This window comes from Drosophila elegans, unplaced genomic scaffold (assembly GCF_018152505.1).
Source record: "Drosophila elegans isolate 14027-0461.03 unplaced genomic scaffold, ASM1815250v1 contig_468, whole genome shotgun sequence".
In the NCBI taxonomy this organism is placed as follows: Eukaryota; Metazoa; Arthropoda; class Insecta; order Diptera; family Drosophilidae; genus Drosophila; species Drosophila elegans.
In genome coordinates, this window is record NW_024545855.1 from 2,556,147 (window position 1) to 2,577,647 (window position 21,501).

A 21,501-nucleotide genomic window follows, 5' to 3' on the forward strand; every position below is an offset into this window, starting at 1 on the left:
AACATATTGTTTGCCAAGTATAGTATTTCTTATGGTAGATTGAAAATTTCCAATAAATGTTAACAAAAGTGTTCGTGTTTATAATAGTTTTCGTGAAATGTAGTACAATTCATATACTTATTCATTTAACGAACTTCATTAATATCTATTTAGTTTTTTTTTCATCCTAAAAAATTATAATCTCTTAATTAATTTACCTAAAAAAAGTTGTAGTGTAATTAATTAATTATCAAAATTTATTAATATATGTTTAACTTGGCTTAACTTAGCGAGAGTGAACTGTTATATATCGATAGGCAGGCGGCCTATCGATATGCTGTTGACACGTCCAGCTTAGTTTATTTACAATTTGAGCAAATCTTTTTAGCTGCAATTTATGGCTGATTTTCAAGAGCAGCTGCGACAATATCGCCTTCAAAAGAGGAGAAAGGAAACTGTGGACAACTTCAAGGACAAGTTGCGCAGATTCTGGATGTTGGGCACTGGAGCTAACAAAGACACAACCATAGAGGTACAACAGGTACAAATGGAAAACAAATCATATGTTCTATATACTGTTAATTACCTATTTTAGGTACCAACAAAAGCAGAAGTTATCTCTGAAAACTCGCAGGATGATGATGCTGTGGCATCCTCTAGTGAAAATGAACTGCTGCCTGAGGAAAACACCATCCCCTCCAGATCCACAGATCATCATCATAGGGAAAACAACGGTCTCAAATACACCCTTTGGGCGGTATATCTTCTCTTCTGGATAACTCTCTATGCGATAGCCATAAAGCTGAGTTTCGGATTGGTTTTCCTCATGTTTTCCGCGCTTTTCGGCATCTACTTCAATACCCGAACGGATCCCAAGAAACGGAATGAGATGAGTGCCTATAGTGTGTTCAACAAAAATTGTGAAAGCATCGATGGAACTTTAAAGGCAGAGCAATTCGAGCGGGAAATCCGCTATGGATCGGGAAGTGTACGATAGGAATAGTTTAAGATATGTCATCAAATGTTTATAAAACATATACAAAATAATCAAAATGTTATTGTTACCGTAAAAGCCAATCTGAAAATTTGATCATATCTTAACAAATCTGTTGTCCGCTTTTTTTAATCTGTATCTCACTGTTCTTATAACTTTCAATTTATGTTTAGTTATGTCTTACATTTAACCCTTAACAACCCAAAAAAATAATGCAAGCACAATTCTAAGGTCTGTTATCTTTTTATTGGTAAAGTATAAATTCCATCAATTTTGTTCAAAGGTTTTACACAGCAAAACACAAACTGAAGTCTTGCATATTTTGTTTATCAATTGCCTCGAATCGAATATCAATAAATTGATTATTTTAAATAAGTGCAGACAATATATTAGAGTAGGTCCTATTTATTAGCTAAACTTACAGTCTGCGATTTATCTAACAACAAGTATTTATATATACACTATAAATTATATGATGCACATTTTCAGGCGTGCATTTCTCATTAAATTTAGTAAGGCTGTTGACATAGTTACTAGAAATAAAAGGTTCTTAGGCCTTAGTGAGTAGATTTGTATGGCAAGGGATAGGTAAACAAACATTGTAACCATTAAGTAACTCTGTATCCATCTATTAATCCGTGCATTTTGATCCAACTACTTTTCTATGAGTATTGTTTTGTACAAAACTAAAATAGGTTTTAGCCTAAGGTCCTGTAACATTGTTCGGGAAAGCTATGACGTTTTGGATCTCCTCCTGCCACAAAGTCAGCAGTTGTCTCACATGTGAAACTCCTGATCCTGGGCCAGCAGCAGGAGCTCCCTGGCATGCTAGCACTTCGGCAGGAAGGACTTTCTGGAGGGCAGCAGGCACAGGATGCTCACGGCCATCACCATGTGCCAAATGGAGTGGACAATGTGGTAGTTTTGCTTGGTCTGCAGGAAGGCGTAGCACACTAGACCGGCCACGACGAGGGTGAGTCCAAAGGGCAGCCACACCGACAGGTATCTCCGCGAGGGGAACACCTTCCGCGACTTGGCACATCTCAGTCCCCAGCTGGTGGAGATCAGGCAAATGCCCGTGAGTGCCGGCGCCAGGAATACCCACAAGCTCTGCTTATTCAGCTCCGTGCCAAAGGCCAGCAGGATAGCCCCGAACATATGCAGAAGGGAGACCAACTCCGGCCGGACATGGGCCATGGCCACCAAGGTAACCCAGATGCTCAGCAGGCCGCAGTAGAAGTCGCAGAACTGCAGCACCCCGATCTTCACCAGGCAGAAGCTGTACTCATCCTCGCCAGCGTCGCAGGCATGATAGAAGATGGAGAAGAACATGGCAAAGAAGTAGATGACGCCTTCGGTGTAGTAGCGCCTCTTCACGGCCATGTAGATGCTGGGGAAGAAGAGCAGGTTGCTCAGCGTGAGCAGCAGCGTGGCCAGCAGGATGGACATGTTGGTGGGCACCTGCGAATCCTCCGTGCAATCCCAGCCCCGGTAGCCCTTCGAGCAGACGCAAGTGGAGAAGACAAAGCCACCGGACATGTAGTGATAGCATCGCCCAAAGCGCCCACATCTGCCAGCCACACAGGGACTGGAGGATACTGAGAACACCACCGAAGTGTTGCAGTTCTCCAGCGCCACATGCTGCTCCATGGCCGCCTTGTGGTGCTCCACAAAGAGCCGCGTCATCTGCTTGCCATTGCTGCTGCACTTGTCATCCATGATGCACTCCTTCACTTTCAGAGTCTCGGTTTCGTTCATCGCCCCCAGGCATTCGGGTGATCTTATGCAGGCGGCATACCTTGGAACCGATTCCGCACAATCACAGGGGGATCGCATCTCGGCCAGCATGTCCTGGTGCTTCCTAATGAACTCCTTTACGCTCTCCATGATCGACACTCGAGCGGTTCCGGATCCGTGGCAGAACAAGCCCATGGTCACGTACCTAAGGAAAGGAAAGGAATGTTGGTTATACTATTTCATCACGGAGTAAATTGGGCAAAGGAAGTTGCCGTTTTCCTTAAGCTAAATGTTTGTGGCGAAATTATTTAACTTGTGATGTAAATGTTTTTTTTTTGGTTCTCAGTTTTTGAATTATTACAAATTGTAATAGCCCCAATCTCCCCCACATAGAGAATCAATTTATTACAACCTGACCAAACGATTACATGCAACATAATGTGTAGCAGTTTATAGACTCACCATCGTCCGCTCTCGGGAAAGGGAATGTGGACCAGGCCCATGTTCTCCGTGTGATTCACGACAATGGAGGCCTGATTCAGCCGCTGGCCGTAGCGGCACTTGTCCGGATATTCCGGCTGGCCCGGCTCACCCAGCTGCATGCAGACCACAATCTGCATGCTCTGATTGCTGGTTGCAGGGGTGGCGGTCACCACCTCCTCCTTGGGATCCCCGATCAGTCGCTCGGCCAGAATGCCACCCAAATCGGGAGATTGCGTTGGCTGGATCATTCTCAAGCTGGCGCGATGTGCCTCCTTCATGGAAATGGCAAAGGTTAGGGTGCCCCCGATATCGGACACCTCGCCCACATCAAAGGCGAATCCCGAATGGGTCTGGGCCGTCAGATTGAGGGTTTCCGGCACAGTGCCATTGACATCCGGCCGGAGATCATAGTCGAACATAAAGAACTCGCGATACGTTTGCCGCAGCAGCGAGTAAAAATTCATATGTCGAAACTTAACTGGCTCCCAGGGATTGGGAATGGAGCTATTGGTGTTGTTACCAGCACTCTTGGTTTTTTCCGGCTCTTCAGTATTGTAATCAATTAACAGGGAATATGATAAACTGTGATTTGCACTGCTATTGTAGGACTCAGTAGTTAGTTCCGTTTCATCCGCCCCGCTGACAAAGGTAAGCAAAGCATAATGCCATGTGTTTGGCTGCACCCCAAACGGAATCGAGATTTCCGTGGTCTGGTTTGGCCGGATGATGGAGCCGTGAGTATGACTCTGATCCGTACCGGATACCAGTGGGTATCCATTGGCACGGACATGAAAACCCACCGCCGGACACTCGTCGCACACTTGATCGAAAATTATACGGGCAATGGCATCGCCTATATCATCTGGCACATAGAATCGGTAAGTGATTTCATTGTTTGCGGTGGTCGCTGTGCTGTTGATGTGGCTTTCCGTGGTGTTTTGAACTTGAGCTAGGGTTTCGGATGCGACAACAGCTGGTGGCTTAAGTTTCTGCTGTTTGGGTGGCACTGAACGCAAAAGTCTGGTTGTGTTTAGTCCTTCCTTTATATTGGTTTCGTTGGCAATGTTGGGTGAAACATGGCTCGTGAGATTATCCTGCTGTTCCTGACCATTATTTATGATTATCGGACGGAAGCGGGACACTGACATTTCGGCAGACAACAGTGTGTCACATGAGGCGGTGAGTCCTGAAAAGACACAATTAAATTCATAAATATTCATAGGCTAAACACAAAGCCAAACAGCATAACTATCGGTATTTTTGCATATTCAAAAATGCTTTAATCTGTGGTCTAACAAAGTCAAATTTTGCAAATATCACAAAGTATAGCTAAAACATTTCTGTTTTTATTAGTCTGGGGTGTCAAATAAATATTTGCATATTTTAAAAAGACCAAAATAATGTATTTTGTTCTGGCAACTTAATCAGGGCTTTTTAAAGTATTTAAATATACTTGCCCTGTTGTTCAATGCGGTCATTATTAGGATCTGACCAACTCACAAATGCCACTGCAAACCAGTTGCCTACGTGAGGTCCTTCTATAGTAATACGCTGCTGCTGCTCATCAGATAGAAATTGTAGGTCATACACCTTGAACCTAAAATAATTGGATTTTAAATAATGGTTTTTCTAGTCACTATGATAAATTGTGCTTACCTCTGATCTGTGGTGAAGAAGTTCTTGGGAAATGTTATGTTTTCTGGACTAATAACTGGATAACTGCTCGCCTTCAGATGCAGCGTGACATCCTTAGGCTTACACTTTCGTTCTGAAAAAAAAATTGTTTGTACAGTTGCAGTTATTAAAATAGTAGTTTTCTAGCTTATGGAAATAGCTTAAATAATAGATTGAAAATTATTTTATTTAAAGTCAAAGTGCAGTGAACAAAATTTTTTGGTTATTTTTTTTTAAATTACAGTAGCACAGTTTGATTATACTTACGAAAGGCACTTTTGGGATCCTCGAATGCTTTAAAGGTGAAGAAAGCAGTCCGAGAATCGGGTGGCACATCAAAATGTAGAATAGACACATCTTTGTACGATGTATATTTGAGCAGTGAGTTTGACGGCAGTCGGACAACCAATTCCTGATCCTCTGGCAATTTCAATTCCTCGATTGGAACATACTTGGTATACTCATCTGAAGGATTTTGAAGTACTGGAACACTTGAGTCCACAAAGAGTCGGTGGTCGATTAACAGTAGCACAAACACAACTAAAGGACTACAGTTGGGACGATGTGTCAGTATCTGAATCATCGTCACTCTAGTGCTAACTCCAGTCCTGATACACTCGCTTTATATTATATATCCCTACAAGTAGTTGTTAGTTCTGGAATAAATTAAGTCAGTTCATTATAATAATTGAGTATCAGTTTAGTTATGCTTTTAAGAGTATGCTGCTTAAACTTTCATCTGAATAATTTGTCTTTATTTCGCATACCATTTTCATGGGTTTTCGGCCATCGTTTTAAACACACATGGCAAAATGCTGGGCTGCTGGGCCTACGGACGAGCATAAATGTACATATTCCCACACCGAAAGTTTTTGGCACAAGAACAGACATAAAGGCTTTTTGTATGCTGGTGCAAGTAAATTGCACCGTTGCAAAAATGCCGAATTCCGGCCCATTTATGTGGCGCGACCAAACACCAATGTGAAGTCGGAGCTGTGCAAGTTGTCCGACAAAAACAGAAATAAAAAAAACGGAAAAAAAAACTTTTGCACTCGATGCGGTGACGCTGGAACTGAACTGTGCATTGTTGGCTAACACTAACACCTACTATAATTTATGGCAGTCTTGTAGTCTCCAAACACTCAAGAGCTATCTCGACCAGACCTTTACGTTTGAAAGCGTCCTAGGCTTAGCTTTTATTTAACATAAATTGATTTTCTACCGCATAATCTTTTGGTCAAATTTAGACAGCAAAATATATGAAAGGTAAACAGATTATATGCTAATACTATTATGAAAATAAATGTTCTTTTCTTTAAAAAGCTATTTTCTATTAACATCCAATTTTGTATGCATTGCGCTACATTTTGTTTATAGTATGAACTTGTAAAGTTCTCCAAAAAATCAATTGGTAAAATTTAGACACCAAAATATATGAAAGTAAGGCATCATATGAAAGTAAAAGTAATTTTCTTCTAAAACCTTTTTTTTCATTCAATTTTGTATGCATTCACCGAACACGAATTTGTTTTGCCACCATATATTGTTTATGAGCTGTATGAAATTATATTATACATATATACTTTTGAGCGAGCTCTTGATGAGCAAACGTATGAAACGCGGAGAGACACATTGAGTTTTCTGGACGAGAAACGCGAGGCTACTGATGCTTGTTATTTTGGTTTTGGTTTTGGTTCTGTAGAATTTCTGTTTAACTTGCGGTCTTATCAGTGCCATTCAATTCTTAACGAGTTATTGTAGAAACTTGTACATATGTGGCGAGCTTATCAGTTAGGTTATCAGCTCACTAATTGAGCTATTGACATAGACTAAACAGTGGCGTTGTTTTGAGCCATAATTAAATATTAAAAGAACATTACATTTTAATTGCGGCGCAACTACACTGCTTTATTCGCCTTTATGAGGGTGCATGTAATAATAAGCGTGAAAACAATGGTGGAAAGTGAATCACTTACATTTGACACTAAATTATTTAATACTTGACGCGAAACGTATTTTTTGATTTTAGATTCCTACGTCTCAACATTCTCGAAGTAAGCCTTCTTGGACGTACATTAAACTATTTAAATAAACTACAGAATTATGTTCGACCGAGATATATGACATCAAACTTTGCCGGTCGCCAATAGACTGAAGGCATGAGCTCAGCTTGCCTTGTTTTCAAATTTACATCTCTCGCTAAATGCAGGCTTTGAAATGGCAAAGACTTGTGAATAAAAGAGGTTTAATACTTTTTTGGTTAGCACTGGTCCGAGGGGAAAATCCGCGTGACGCATTCGGGTGTACGATGCATTTGGGTAAATAAATAAGTATGCTGGCACTTAGGTAAATAAGCTGTCGCGGAAAAGCTTTGTTTAGTTGTTTTGGAGTTTCCTCGGCGTTGTCATTGGCGACGCTGCTACTGCAATCGACCGCTGATATTGGATAGTCGTAAAACAGATAACTGCTTTGATTAATGAATGGCTCTGGGCATAAAGCTCTATTGTGGCTGGGAAAATGGGGGAAATCCCGAAGCTAAGACGTGATATGCTTAGCGCTAAAGCTTGTGAAACGTATGATTATCATTTTAACTATTTTGAGTACTTGGTAAATGCAAGTACTTTATATTAAACTAAAATAATTTATATAATTTAAATAAATAATATAAATTTTTTTTTGAATTCAAATATTTTTGTATTAAAGCATTGTATTTAATATTATGATTTAAAATTTATTTTAAATATTAAATATAAAATTTTTAATACAATAGTCATATATATATTTTTTTACTATTCCATTTATATTGGTATATTATTAGAAATTAAATTAAAAAATCTAATTCTACAATTTTAATGTATTTATAAATGTTTTACTATCTAAAATTAATTTTGTAATAGCACTAACTCGACAACTTAATGTGTAATTTATTTAGTATTAATGATTTGACTTATTTTTTTTTATTTTTCCATTGCTTCATCAGTGTAGAGTTTAGAGTTTAAAGCTACATGAGCTAAAGACAGCAAAACTCAAACATTGTTCAATAGTCTTATCAATGTGTCTCATTTGTTTACACGATTTGAAGAAACTAGCTCTTTCTACTGATAATTCAATTTATATTAGGCTAGCGATTTAAAAAATAATTTTTTGAGAGAGGCTTAAGCTGAGAGGGCAAAGAGAGGGCTTGAACAGAAATACGATCCACAAGAGAGCAAGTTCAAGTTCGCTTCCTGCGACTTCCAAACAAGTTTTTTGTTTTTCAGCGAGGGAGAGAGAGAGAGATCTCGAGAGAGCGAATAATTCGGGTGATCGTTTGGGGAGAAGGCTTTGGAAGCGGACTGGGCGAACTGTGGATTCATTTGTCAGAGCGCCGAGTTAATGAACGCAACGGTCGATCGAGTCCCGCTCCGGGATCGCCATCGCCCCATACGCAGCCCGTGAAAGTTTGTCAATACCAGTTTCAGTGGCTTTGTGAACAATCTATATATGTGAAATTCGGCGCTAAATCCCACCCTAAAATAAAAGTAATAATGGCTTGAAATTAAAATCAAATCTATGTTAAAATATGTGCGAAGAGGTGACTCATTGTTACCAAAAAAAGAAGCGTGTGAATTTCGTAATTAGCATATTTTAATGGCCTTTTCGCTGACTAAAAACCTATATTTATATAATTCTGTTATAAACATGTGTTTCATGGCCTTTGTAATATTGCTAAAGTGGAGTTTTCTATAGTTTTAAAGCTTCTTTAAAAATTATTTAAACACACAAAAGACGGGACAAAGCTAAAGCATTCCCATTCCCATTCCCTCTCTCTTTCACCCCATCCGTCTGTCTCTTTCCGTGGATCTTAAACTATGTGAGAGTGTACATATACAGATGCGGTCAAATTAATAATAATAATTGCAATTAAGAGACTAGAATGAAAACAACGCTAGAGTAAAAAGATTATTTTTAGCTATAAACAAAAATCTTAACAAGAAATTATATATAATATTGTATATGAAAATAAACATGATTTTGAAATTAATAAATGTTTATAAGTCCTAAATCTTTTTGAAACCAACCAATGTTTATTTTAAATCAATGTTATTACAGTTACGAAAACATATAAGACTAAGGTTGAAAATAGCTTTTCGGCTTAAGCTTTTGAAAAGACACAACAATTACTATCATTTTGACCGCAGCTGTACACATATTGGGGCTGTGCTCGGTTGCCCAGTTTGTTTAGCTATTGCGCCATGCACCCGATGCCGTATACGTCAAAAAGAGAAATCGCCGACCCGCTTCATGACGCGCAGAGTCTTAAGTTATATTTTCTTTTAGTTGAGCGTGATGTGTGCCCTTCACTCAAATATTTCCACAATTATATCCTGGTTCATTGTAACGTATTATGTTTCATATTTCCGGGATAAAACAAGTGGCAATAATAGTTCTGTCTGTCAGTATCCACTTATTTAATTTAATAAAACACGTTCCTACGCTGGAATCTGCAGGATACGGACAACGCGTACTCCCACCCATATATGTTATTTGGTTTTGTTTTAACACAGTGCGCAGCCATTTTTAATTAAAATTTCATCACCTTGTCTCAGTCCTCGGACATCTGGCAGGCTGCCGCTTAGGCGGTTGATTGCGCAATGGTTTATCACCATCACAACCACGAATGTCGGATAATACACTGCAGAAAACAATTAATTGGATGGCGGCCGATGGATGGCAGCCTGCTGTTGACCATTGCTGTGGTCGCAGCCTCGCTGGTTGCCATGATTTCACAAGAGGGTAAGATAAACAAAATGATTCACTTCTTTCTCATTACTACTTAGTATAGTTAACTGTTTTCTGACAAACATAATGCATATACTATATTTTGTTCAAAAATATTAAAGAATAAAATACATAATCATTGCGGATTTAAGATTATATTAAAAAAGTGGTATAATTCGATTGATTAAAGGATGATTTATTTGTTTGAACCAATCAATAGGAAGGAGTATTTTTTGGTCCGTGGCATTAAATCAACATGATAGACTATCGAATGAAAAAGAACACATAAAAATAATAAAGAATAAGCCCTTCATAATGGCTATCTTGATTGACCCTTAACCGATTTATTAGCAAATTGCAATAGATAGATATCAGGTTAACAGGTCAATAGTCTCTGCGTATCTTGATGACAAAACACGTTAATGACCACAACAACGATGCGTAATTGGTACCCAAAACAATGCGAATCACTCTTGAAGTCCCACAATGGTCCATTTGTCCCCGTGGGCGAGAAAAACAAATGAATCTGAGCTCCAGTACATTCAGCCTTGACCGTGAATGTTTTACCAGCTCGATGGCTGCTACTTTAAAGAAGGCGTTTAATTCCCGGCGTTTGAACTCTTTATTCGACTAATGGCCAGGAAATAGATTGAAATTATTTGTATTTGTTGTTTAATGAAAATAAATCACTTATAATTATCTTGCAGAAATTTCAGTATTTTTATTGAACATTTATTGTGACAAATTGAAAACCAATTTGATAAAACTAATACATAAATAAAATTTAAAAATGTTATATTTCTTATATTTTTAACTACAAAAACTTAATTTGATATAAATCTTTTCAAATTTTTTTGTAATTTTGAAAGTAAATTGTCTATATTAATCCCTATTAAAATTGTTAATTTATCCCTACATTTTTGATAATTTTTAGTGTAAATTGTTTGTTATACGTTAATAAATAAAACGTAGAACAAATTTTAAGCCAGACAATGATAGATTAGATGTATTATATTGTTGCTTTTGTATGATAAATTTCAAAGACCGTTTCTGAGTAATTTATAATACTCTTTATTAATATCGCTGTCGAGCTGAAATTCACGCACATGTCTCATCAGCATATTGTGCAATATTTAAGTGAAACGGAACACTTCTGCGAGCCTCGTAATATATGGCAGTCGTGTATATCTGGATGAGCTTACACGCGGACAAAGTTAAATCCGACCGGGAGCGTGTTTTCCAAGACCAAGACCTCAGACCTGTTTGGCCACGCAATCCGCGGAGCAAAAACATTCTGCTCACTTAAGCCGCGCCGTCAGACACGCTCTTGGCCAAAAAAAAGCGAGAAAAAGACTAAGAGACTCTCCTTTAGCCGTTCTCCACACAGCCAAAGCAGCCACATAGCCATATATCACGTATACGTATTCGTTACATGTATGCTTGCTGTGCACATTTGTATCTGTATCTGAAGGTCGAGCGCCAGAAGAAGAGATACAAGTGCAAACAACCCAGCCAACCAACCGGTTATCACGTCACGTCGCTTAGGTCCATTCAATGATGCTTATGCTTGACTTATGGGGCGCAAAGAAATCATCTGAATATGCGAATATTTCACGGACATTCTCAATGGACAATGAACCGATTGATATTTGCTAGATGGTGCAATCTGGCCCCATCCCAAAAGTGTATCTTTTGTGTGCGTTTTGGCACGAGTTCAAAGCTGCTCCCAAGTGGGAGACATCCGGGTCAATAGTTGGCACTCGGAATACATCTGAATGAACTTGGCTGCCAACTGTTGGCTGTTGAGTATAGTATAATGCCAGCAAAGTCGTTGCCTTAACCAATTAACCGCTCTGTCGTCATGGGTTTTGTTACTGTGGGCTGGATTTAATAAGTGCTTGCTCTGAGATTACAAAACAAGTTAGTCTCTTTTAACGTACTCAAAAATCATTTTTTATTGATATCACGTTTTTCATTTGGGTTTTTTCGGGCAAAAATTTAGTCATGTTAAATAAAGCAATTTTATATAAACGATTTGACAAAAACTACAGATCTCGTTGCATCGAAATAAAACGTTTTGATAACCGGCACATATGATTAAATTAGGGAAATCAAGTGAAGTATTAATTCTGAGAAATCCGAAAAAAGTTTTCCTGATTTTGTTTTGGGAAGAACATTTTTAAAAAGTATTTGTTTGATTATTTTAAAGACTAATGTGCTTTAATAATGTGGGTAAATAAAACGTTTTGAAAACCGGTAATCGGAGATTCTCTCATATGCACAATAACCTGTTTTCAATGAACATGTTATAAAACTGCATTTTAAACAATTAATGTTTTATTTATGTATATACACTTGCAGCCGCGGCCCACGATCAAAATGCACCTCCGATTCTGGTTGTGCACCAGCGCAACTGGCGTATTTCGGAGGCTGAGAAAGTCGGCCAGATAATAGATCGAGTTCAAGCGGAGGATCCCGATGGCGATGATCTGATATTTGGAATTGAGCCGAGATTTAGCACGCCCCCTGGTAATGGGGCAAGTCCTTCCGGCAAAATCCCCTTCACAATTGATCGAGAAACAGGGCTTGTCACTCTCAACGAAAGTTTGGCGGGCAGGGTAAGTAAAGTGACTGCCAACAGGAAAAAATTTCTTAATTTGTGGAACAATGACCTAAATTAAATTACCTCAGAGAAGAGCCTACTAAACATAATTGGGGAAAAGTGAGCTACAAAATCAATTAATTTGAAAAGTTAATTTAAATTAATTCAAATTCTAAAAGCTTTATATCAAATATGGTCCACGTTATCTAAAATATTTTAATATTAAATCATGCAATTTTATATGCATTGAATATAATATTATGATTTAATATTTAGTTTAAGTATTAAATATAACATTTTAAACTTAATAGTTAGATATTTATTTAAACTGTTTAATTTTGTATCAGTGTATGCATATATGGCTCTTCATTAGGGTCATGTTTAGATCATTATTTCTCAAATTAGGAAATTTTCATTTCAGAGTTTAAGTTTTAACTTTGTGAACCTTGTAACATATAACAAACAATTTTTCGTTTTTTCCAGGCCGGTGAGAATTTTCTCATCTATATAACTGTCACGGACGGAACCTACACGGCAAAAACTGAGGTTTTCATCAATATCTTGGGCGAGCGTGAGAGCAGCTCTGGCTATCGACCGCAGACATCAATTTCGAACGTGGTGCACAATATATCGCAGTTTCTGCCCCGCTTCGACCAGCTGCCCGGTGTTCAGTCCATCCGGAATGGACTGCCAAATAGCCGGCCAGGCGGTGGATATCCACCGGTGCCCCAGAACAATATATACGGACCGCCGTCGTTTGGTAACTTTTACCCGCCACCGCCACCGAATTTCCCTGGCCAAACTTGGGGGGGAAAAGGGGAGAGTGGCGAAAGGGAGGAAAAGGACAATGGTGAGGTGACAGCCACAACCACAGCCACCACAACAACCGCCAAGTCGACGAGTGCCTCCACCACGCCGAAGAGTCGCACCAAACTGACGCCAATAAGTGCCAATAATTCGACGAGAGTCGAGCAGAAAACCCCCACGGAAAGTCCCAACCAAAGCATCAATGTTTTCTCTTTGAAGTCCGGAACAATTCCGATTGTGGTCACCGTTGGCGGCTTCTTCGCCGCCATTGCCGTGCTCTTGGCGTACTTGTGCCGCCGTCGGCTGTGCGCCATCAGCAGGACCCTCAAGACGTCCAAGGAGAAGGAGGAGCTGGCCAAGAAGTCCAACCAGAGCCCGCTGAGTTCCACGCTGACCGACGAGAGTCGCAACTCGATGGTCATGCAGCAGTGGCAGGGACCCGTGGCCTTCGCCAATCGCTATGTTCCCTGGGAGCGGGATCAGCAGCTCGGCATTGTGAGTGGAATTGCACTAATTTTAGGGGTCACCTCTAACCAGGTGGTTTTTGTACAATGTAGGGGCTTAACTAGGTCTCCCCAAATGATACTAAAGCTTTTTAGGTATGAGAAGTAATACCACCACAGCAAAAAATAACCATAAATGTTTTATTATTGTCAGGATTGTCAGTTAACCATCTAATATAGGTTTAAAAACGTTTGTTTTTCATAAAAATGATTTATAAATGTAATCCATTTAAATTATCTCTTTAGATATAAGAGATACTTTCTTTATTATTAATTTTCATTAGGAGATTTAAAAGCAAATATTATCAAAAATACCACAGCACAATTTAGTATGCGTAGTGTGGATGTTTGTTTTTTACAAAAATGTAATCTTTTAAAATATTTAAAATATTTTCTACTTAATGTAATACTTTCAACTGGAGAGCAGAGATGACAATTTAAATATGAACATTTTTTAAGACTTTGAGCTTCTGAACTTATTTTTAGTAAACGCTCCGCTTGAAATGCTTAAATGTGGATGAGAATGAATGAAATCAATATGGTCTGTAGTTGGATCCAAAGCATCCTAATCGCAATTTCATATTTCCTGACATTCACAGAAGGTCCTTTTGATGATTGCATGAAATTAGTGAGCGATGCACAAAAGCTTATGCAAATACCGATCGATTTTCTCCGGGGAGCGATTGGGGCTTAGAGGCCGGAGTCCTTAATCGACAGCTACTCGAACACAGATTTCAACCTCAGTTGGCTCACTCAACGCCTTCGTCCTGTCGTCCTGCGCCCTGTCGTCCCTTCTGGTGTCCTGTCACCCACAGTGGCCTCAACCTCAGCAGCAGTGTAATTGACAGGAAAAAGTAGCTCAATGCAGCTGCATGTTGGCTTAGAGCCTGTCTGCGAGTCTGCCGGGAATGTCCTTTCATTCGATTCCCATTTATTGACAGCGGATGCCAAAACTTCAGCAGGCTCCCGCGTCACCAACACAACCCCAAATTGATGACAGCCGGGTTTACTTAGAATTCAAAACGTAATTTTTTGCTATGACAATGAATTTCGTATATTATTAGAGATAAAAGGGAAGATTTAAACGATTTCCAATTGCATTTATATTCAACTCGATTGTGGAATTGAAGTCTTGTTAATTCAATTAGTTTAATACTTAAGCCACATTATTTAATCTCCTTAGTTATAAGGATAAATGGGTTTTAACGAAGTTAAAATAATTAGCATTGTAGGTATCAATTAAAGGTATGACCAAGGAGGACGGCTTGTTTTTCCAGATAATTCAATACTTAACCCACATTATTTAATCTCTTCAGTAAATAGGAGATGGGTTTTAATTAGAAAAGAGAATATTTAAAAGAAGGAGCGAAGCAACGAAGCCTAAATAAATGGGAAAACGGTTTTTATTTACATTAAAAAATATTAAAATCCATTAAGAATTAAGGACAAAATATAGCTAAATTGTTTCATCTCCTTAATTAAAAGGAATAATTGATCTTAAAAGTGTAACTTTCAAAACTGTGTTGTAATATAGGTATCCGAGTCATCATTCATATGTAAGGATGTCGTTCCGCACAGATTTTATAAAAGTATGCTGCTATTGTGTCAATCCAATATTAACCTGGATTTAAGGCCGTCAAAAAATGAGGACTACCAGAAGGGGTGCACAACTAATCAAAGTTTTTTATCTTGTTTTCTGAAACCTGTACAATCCCCCACAAATATCAAATATCAACATCGACTGCATTTCCGGCCTCATCAACGTCGCAACTCTCATCGATATGGACGTTAACTCGCTGCCGGACTTAAACAATGCTGTCGCTCAAAGGCAACGTCCCAGTTATCAACAGGTGTCACAAATGGCGGGGATTCCTCCTCCGCAGGAGTGCCCATTCCTGGGACAGGTGAGCCGGGATCCAACTTGGGGCCTGGCTGTGTGGCAGGTGGAGCAGGAAGTTCCGGCACGGCGGAAAATGGTTTTGCCGGAGAGGCCAACTGCGACCGATGGGAATTCCCCAGGTACCGATTGAAGTTCTTCAATATATTGGGCGAAGGAGCCTTCGGACAAGTTTGGCGCTGCGAAGCCACCAACATAAATGGTAAGTTTTGTGGGAAAATAAACTAGGTTAAACAAAAATAAGCATCACTGTTGAGATAGATACGAATTTTCCAAATAGTTCATATCCTTTGGGTTAAATTAAAGCCCAAAGTAATTAATAGACAATCGATTTCCATTACTTTTCATTTTCATTTCATTTTCATTCACTTGCCATTAAAAATTATTTGATTATTTATTTATTGTTATTATAGAGCTTTATCAATAGACAAATGAAAATAAATTTATATTTGATTTACATAGGTAAATAAACCAAGTTTGCTTATTGAAAATGTATACCTGTTAGGATAGATGCGAATTTATCCAGTGAAATTTCCGTTAAATTGCTGTAGTTTATATCCTCTGTATTAGTTAAAGCCAACCAAACCAAACCAAAAAACCAATTTTATGCCCTAAATAGTAAGAGATTTCAAACTTATTAACTTCGAAAAACCATTACTGTTCCACAAAATCTACAATTTCAACAAAGTAATTTAATCAATTTCGCTATAATGCCGAAAGGAATTTAAAATAGAACAGGTTGTGCATTCAATCAGCAGAGTTCAACAAAGCTAGTGGCTCATGCAATCCGCCAGTTGTTGCCCCATATTCAAGTACTCAGGTGCTGAAAAATTGTGCATGCAGGGGGGTATAGTATAGTGTATAGTATGCAACTCCCACCCACTCGATATACCACATTCCAGTGCTCCATGGTGAGCCCTTTTTTATGAGCACGTAGAATGGACATACAAAACGAAAGGCAAGTGATTCCTGGATTTATGTAAAGGCATGAACATGAAATAAAAACTATCAGTATGTGAAGAGTGTGCCTTACCTTTGTACCTCTTAAACATTGTAATTAGAAATCATCTGTAGGCATACAAGTTGTTTAAAGACTACAATGTGTTGTTTGTATTTTTTTTGTGTTTACAGGCACTAGACCGAAAATGAATTAAAAGGCAATCGAATTCCATTAGTTGCTCTGCCAGTATTAATTAAACATGTAATGTATTAGAGTCCTAAAGGACATGTAAAAAGATTATTTATATTTATGTAGTGATGCTTTTTAGCTACGAGTTTTATTAGTTAGTATTTCTAATCCCAAATGGCATACAGATTTCATAATTATGAATGTTTTATTATTATTTTTTCAGGCACTGAAGGCATTACAACAGTGGCTGTGAAGACCCTCAAAGAAAGCGCCACCGAAGTGGATCGAAAGGACCTGCTTTCCGAATTGGAGGTAAGTGGACTGCCAAATAACACAATTCCTGTGAATTAGCATTTACAATTTTCGAAGTCATCCGTAAGGATCCGAATGCAAAATACGGACAAAATCGTTACAACCAAAGTTTTTGGCCAAGTGACGACTTGCCGGGCGCAATTTCTCAGCTGCCTTTTCCCCTGTCACTTTTCATTCAATTGGTTACCATTTCCCCTGCTTTCCCTACTAAAATCTCCCTGGCTGACTCGCTAACTCAAGGAGTGAAAACTGAAAACTGAAAACGGAGAACTTGGTACTTGGTACTGAGTGGGGCTGTTGGGCAAATCTTGTGAGCTGGTTTTTCTGGTTAGATGAAAAAGTTTTGTAAATTGAAAATTAACGATGCTGAAAAGTTTTGAAAGAATTTCCTTCCCACTCTTTTTGCAAGTGCCGTCCGCTGGCAACGTTTTTTCCTTGAGTTTGGGTTTAATGTTTGCCTTTTTAATGAAAACGTGAAGGAGTCTACTTATGTGTCTCTCTCGAAAGTTTCAAAATGTTTGAGTATCTCATGCAGAGTTGGCTATTGCAGCTGTATTTAGGAAGACTTAAGAAAGCTTCTTCTATTTTTCTTAATAATTTGGTCAAAGTTAAAGTAAAGTTCTTAGAAAACTAAATTACCTGATTTCCTGACCATTCTTCAATGTAAATTTTATCATTTAAAGTTTCTTGCTGCCTTTCTTCTCTATTCTTTTACTAACCTTTTTTAATTGCTGTTTAAGCTCTAGTTATCTTTGTTTTGTGCACCTAACACTACTTTCTTATTAAAGAAAAAGCTTTTACCTAAATGAAATTTAAAGGAAAACTATTTTGAATGCAATTTGCCCATTTCGCTCATTGAAACGATGTAGGTTAAATGCCAATTCCAATATGGTCGGGTCCTATTGCATATTTATGTTCGCCAAAAGTACTGCGACAAAATTATTAATTTATGCCCTTGTAAGCATCCCGGTGTCAGACGTGCATATTTAATGAGCCGAATCTTTGCCAGCTTACATGGGCGAGAACTCCGAAAAATCCAGTCCAGGACAGACTTTAAACCTATATGTTTCAAGGATCAAAGGTGGAGCTGTGTAAATCAAAGTGGCTGTAATCAGTGGTCTAAAAATATTTTCATTTCGTGGCGAATCAATAAATTCGTTTGTAGTGGTAGTGGTCCTTTGTTCCGTAGGCATTTATGGTCCTTTAATGGGCTCAACATTTGTATGCTGGCAATGAAAGGCAATCAAAGGAGTGTGTTGCCATGACAATTGAAGTGACAATGTATTTATTTAGCACAAGGACGAAAGGCACTTTGGCCAAGAGCTATTTGGATTTACACCCCTTCCACCCCCCAAAGTAATCCCGTAATGATAGTGCCATTTTCATATCGATTGGCATTTACATACTCTACTATATACGTGGGGTGCATTATTACCTATGCCTTTGCCGGGGTAGAAAATTCGATGGCTAGCTAATGAGTTCAGCATTTGGGGGCACTGAGGAGCATTTATTCAAAGCACACACAAACACACACTGGCACTCGCACTAGCACAACACAACATCTCATCATGGCCAGGAACTCTTTTTGACAGCAGTTGCGGGCTGTAAACACGAACCTCCCGCAGCCTTGTTGCAAAAACACGAGAAAAAACGTGTATATCTTGCAGGAAATATATGGTATAGAAACTTTCCCAACCGCACACACCGACGCCTTGAAACAAACTGATTCCTGTTGCTGTTCCTGCCTCCAAAAAAAATAGAAGAAACCGAATTGACTGACAAACCGCAGCATCCTCTCGCCTGGAGGACCTCTCTGAATCCTGCGCACTAGCTTTTTCGGAGTTCGAGACCTATAGTGGCCTAACCTTGCCCTCTGCCATCTGAATCTGAATCTGACTCTACCGACTACGAAAATGGGATCTAAAAGGGCCACTCTAGGGTTGCCCTCAGTCGGAAGGCGTCCTTCATCATTAAAGTCGCATTTGCTGCTGCTGCAGGCGGCAAAACAAACCATACACCGGCAAACGTTGTGCGGCGGCAGTATATCATGTTCTGCGGATTACCCTAGAAACGAGAATAATTGCACTTTAATTTTGGAACAATGAAAAATTATGAATGGCCCTCGGCCATTGCTATGCTTCAGACTCATTCCTCAAGTTGCCACCGCATTTTGCCATTGTGAAGGCGTTCGAGACCTGCAAAATTACCAGGCTCTGTTGCGTACTCAGAAATGGCCTTAGTTGCTCAAACTTTGTATTTAAAGTATGAGGGTGGGGGAGAGGACTTTTGGGCAGGACCAAGTTATTAACTTAAATTAATTGCGGTCACTTTTGTAAATCAGATGGCCCAATAAATAATACACAAGCTTCTTAAGATACAAATTGACTTAGTGCAAATACTCATTAGGAGTGGTAATCAAAAATGTCATGGTAGTTAAATAAGTTGGATAATATTAATCGTAAATCAATAGAAAAGCTTAATAATAATACACACACAAATGATTTTATTTAAATGTGATATATACTCTCTCTCATAAGTCAAAAGATAATAATATTTTTGTTTATAGGTGATTCCATAATTGTTTATAAATAAGTACAAAATTCTCATTAGGAAAAATTATTAAAAATATTATTGCAGTTCAATTAATGAGATAATTTCACTTGTGAAAAATATAAATAAACTAGCTTATAGGTAATGAAATAAACAAATAATAATAATATATAAAATATACAAATTCATTAAGTTCAAAAATCTCACTAGGAATGGTGATAAAAAATTATATTGTAGTTAAATTAATGAGATTATATCCCCCTTAAATAATTTCAAAGTCTAATTAACACATTTATTGACCAATTTATTTTACCTGCTTACAGGTAATGAAATCTCTGGAGCCGCACATAAATGTGGTTCATTTGTTGGGCTGTTGCACGGATAAAGATCCCACTTTTGTAATTCTCGAATACGTAAATCGAGGAAAATTGCAAACGTACCTACGCAGCTCTCGCGCCGAAAGGTAGGCAACATAATAAAGCGTAACTTCGAACAAAGATCTAATCAAAATATTTTGCTAATAGACACTATGGAAACACACACGGGAAATCAAATGTCCTTACTTCCTGCGATTTAACTTCGTTCATGTATCAAGTAGCTAAGGGAATGGACTACCTAACATCGCGGGGGGTAAGTTGATTTACAAAAAATACAAAGATAAATATTTTTTTTATAAAACACTTTTTTTAAGGAATTAGAAAATAAATTGCTTCTACTTTAAATACTTATATTTGTCATTATTATTTTATTACAGATTATCCATCGAGACTTGGCTGCTCGCAATATTCTTATAACCGATGATCACACATGCAAAGTCGCGGATTTCGGGTTTGCAAGAGACGTAATCACATCGAAGATTTATGAGAGGAAAAGCGAGGGCAAGCTGCCAATAAGGTAATGTCTATTGGTTAAACCAAATACAAGCCAATAAACTTAAATTTATGCTTTAATTTTCAGATGGATGGCTACTGAGTCGCTATACGACAACATATTCTCTGTAAAATCGGATATCTGGAGCTTCGGCATACTGATGTGGGAAATTGTGACTCTGGGTTCAACGCCTTACCCCGGAATATCAGCAGCTGATGTTATGCGGAAGGTTGGTATTTCCTTTAATTTTGTAATTAATCAAATAAATACATTTTCTGCACTTTTTGTCAAAGGTAAGGGATGGTTATCGTTTGGAGAAACCAGAGCACTGTCGTCGGGAGCTCTACAATATTATGTATTATTGCTGGTCACACGATCCCCAGGAGCGTCCGCTTTTTGCTGAGATAATTCAGATGCTCGACAAACTGCTGCACACCGAAATGGATTACATTGAACTGGAGCGGTTTCCCGATCACAACTATTACAATATCGTTAGTCTTAGTGGTGAGAAGTTGTAGAAAGCTGTAAGCACTGAAACCCCAAGAGCTTTATTACCTCCAAAAGACTATGGGATATCACTTTCCAGTCTTGGCCCAGTAAGATAATGTTCTTACTTGAATTGGAAAAAGGTTGCACTGCCATTACGAATTGTGCTCGAGAAAAAGTGTAAAACAAACTGTATCCTTCTGGATTACTGACAAGTCTAAATACCAAATTGTTTAGCATTATCTTCGAGCATCAAATATACTGAACTCAAGATTCTTCGATGGCAAGAATTGTAATTCCTCTTAAATTGTAAGATAATTGCGCCTGTATGTATATTTGTGTTCACATTTTATTTATTTGATTTTGTATTATGTATTTTAATTTATCAACCAAGTAAAGAGTTATAAAAATAAATTATATTATTGTTAAATTACAAATAAACTTTAATTTTAATATAAATACAGTTTTATTTATTTTCCAAACTCTATGAATTTAATATACCTTAAGGATAAAAAAATGTTAAAATCACACTAAATTAAAATAACAAATATCTTGTATTTATGGCACCTGCTTAAGAACTCTTCTTTGTGTAGTTTAATGCTTGAACATAACTCAAACTTAAATGAAAATCTTTTATTTACGTTAACTGTGATGGAAGGCTGTGACTGACTTATTGCCGTAGGAAAGTTTGCAGCTTTGGCAAACAGAGTACGTGCA

General features: G+C 38.2%; 3 protein-coding genes across 8 annotated transcripts; 2 read left to right on the forward strand and 1 right to left on the reverse strand.

The window, feature by feature from the left end:
* The first annotated feature begins 308 nt into the window (after window positions 1–308).
* On the forward strand, window positions 309–1,197 carry LOC108143911 (SAYSvFN domain-containing protein 1). Of its 2 annotated transcripts, none has more exons than XM_017268489.2 (2): window positions 309–520; window positions 575–1,197. In XM_017268489.2, exons 1-2 carry the CDS (start codon window positions 377–379, stop codon window positions 974–976), a joined length of 546 nt encoding a protein of 181 aa, XP_017123978.1. In that variant the 5' UTR covers window positions 309–376; the 3' UTR covers window positions 977–1,197. The 2 variants fall into 2 exon arrangements, with proteins under 2 accessions (XP_017123978.1, XP_017123979.1); XM_017268490.2 differs by having other exon boundaries at window positions 309–511.
* On the reverse strand, window positions 1,198–18,401 carry LOC108143908. Of its 5 annotated transcripts, none has more exons than XM_017268485.2 (6): window positions 18,314–18,401; window positions 5,135–5,523; window positions 4,850–4,961; window positions 4,651–4,790; window positions 3,173–4,379; window positions 1,198–2,915 (listed from the first exon to the last, which is right to left on the reverse strand). In XM_017268485.2, the coding sequence occupies exons 2-6, from the start codon at window positions 5,448–5,450 to the stop codon at window positions 1,802–1,804; spliced, it is 2,889 nt and encodes a 962-aa protein (XP_017123974.1). In that variant the 5' UTR covers window positions 5,451–5,523; window positions 18,314–18,401; the 3' UTR covers window positions 1,198–1,801. The 5 variants fall into 5 exon arrangements, with proteins under 5 accessions (XP_017123974.1, XP_041564874.1, XP_017123976.1 ...); XM_041708940.1 differs by lacking the exon at window positions 18,314–18,401 and adding an exon at window positions 6,844–7,016 and having other exon boundaries at window positions 5,135–5,504; XM_017268487.2 differs by lacking the exon at window positions 18,314–18,401 and adding an exon at window positions 6,844–7,016.
* On the forward strand, window positions 8,215–21,176 carry LOC108143910 (tyrosine kinase receptor Cad96Ca). Its single transcript, XM_017268488.2, has 11 exons — window positions 8,215–8,388; window positions 9,457–9,643; window positions 11,990–12,246; window positions 12,714–13,532; window positions 15,369–15,639; window positions 16,790–16,878; window positions 19,752–19,891; window positions 19,953–20,058; window positions 20,183–20,322; window positions 20,386–20,527; window positions 20,592–21,176. Exons 2-11 carry the CDS (start codon window positions 9,502–9,504, stop codon window positions 20,814–20,816), a joined length of 2,331 nt encoding a protein of 776 aa, XP_017123977.1. The 5' UTR covers window positions 8,215–8,388; window positions 9,457–9,501; the 3' UTR covers window positions 20,817–21,176.
* The last annotated feature ends 325 nt before the right edge of the window (window positions 21,177–21,501 follow it).

Bases quoted from the DNA above. Each gene is read 5' to 3' on its own strand.
- LOC108143911 (XM_017268489.2), top strand. From the start codon at position 377: ATGGCTGATTTTCAAGAGCAGCTGCGACAATATCGCCTTCAAAAGAGG. The intron at 521-574 runs GTACAAATGGAA...TACCTATTTTAG, and splicing joins CAACCATAGAGGTACAACAG to GTACCAACAAAAGCAGAAGT.
- LOC108143908 (XM_017268485.2), bottom strand. From the start codon at position 5,450: ATGATTCAGATACTGACACATCGTCCCAACTGTAGTCCTTTAGTTGTG. The intron at 4,962-5,134 runs GTAAGTATAATC...TTTTTTTTTCAG, and splicing joins GGATCCCAAAAGTGCCTTTC to AACGAAAGTGTAAGCCTAAG. The intron at 2,916-3,172 runs GTGAGTCTATAA...TCCTTTCCTTAG, and splicing joins TTTCCCGAGAGCGGACGATG to GTACGTGACCATGGGCTTGT.
- LOC108143910 (XM_017268488.2), top strand. From the start codon at position 9,502: ATGGTTTATCACCATCACAACCACGAATGTCGGATAATACACTGCAGA. The intron at 20,059-20,182 runs GTAAGTTGATTT...ATTTTATTACAG, and splicing joins ACTACCTAACATCGCGGGGG to ATTATCCATCGAGACTTGGC. The intron at 20,323-20,385 runs GTAATGTCTATT...TTTAATTTTCAG, and splicing joins GAGGGCAAGCTGCCAATAAG to ATGGATGGCTACTGAGTCGC.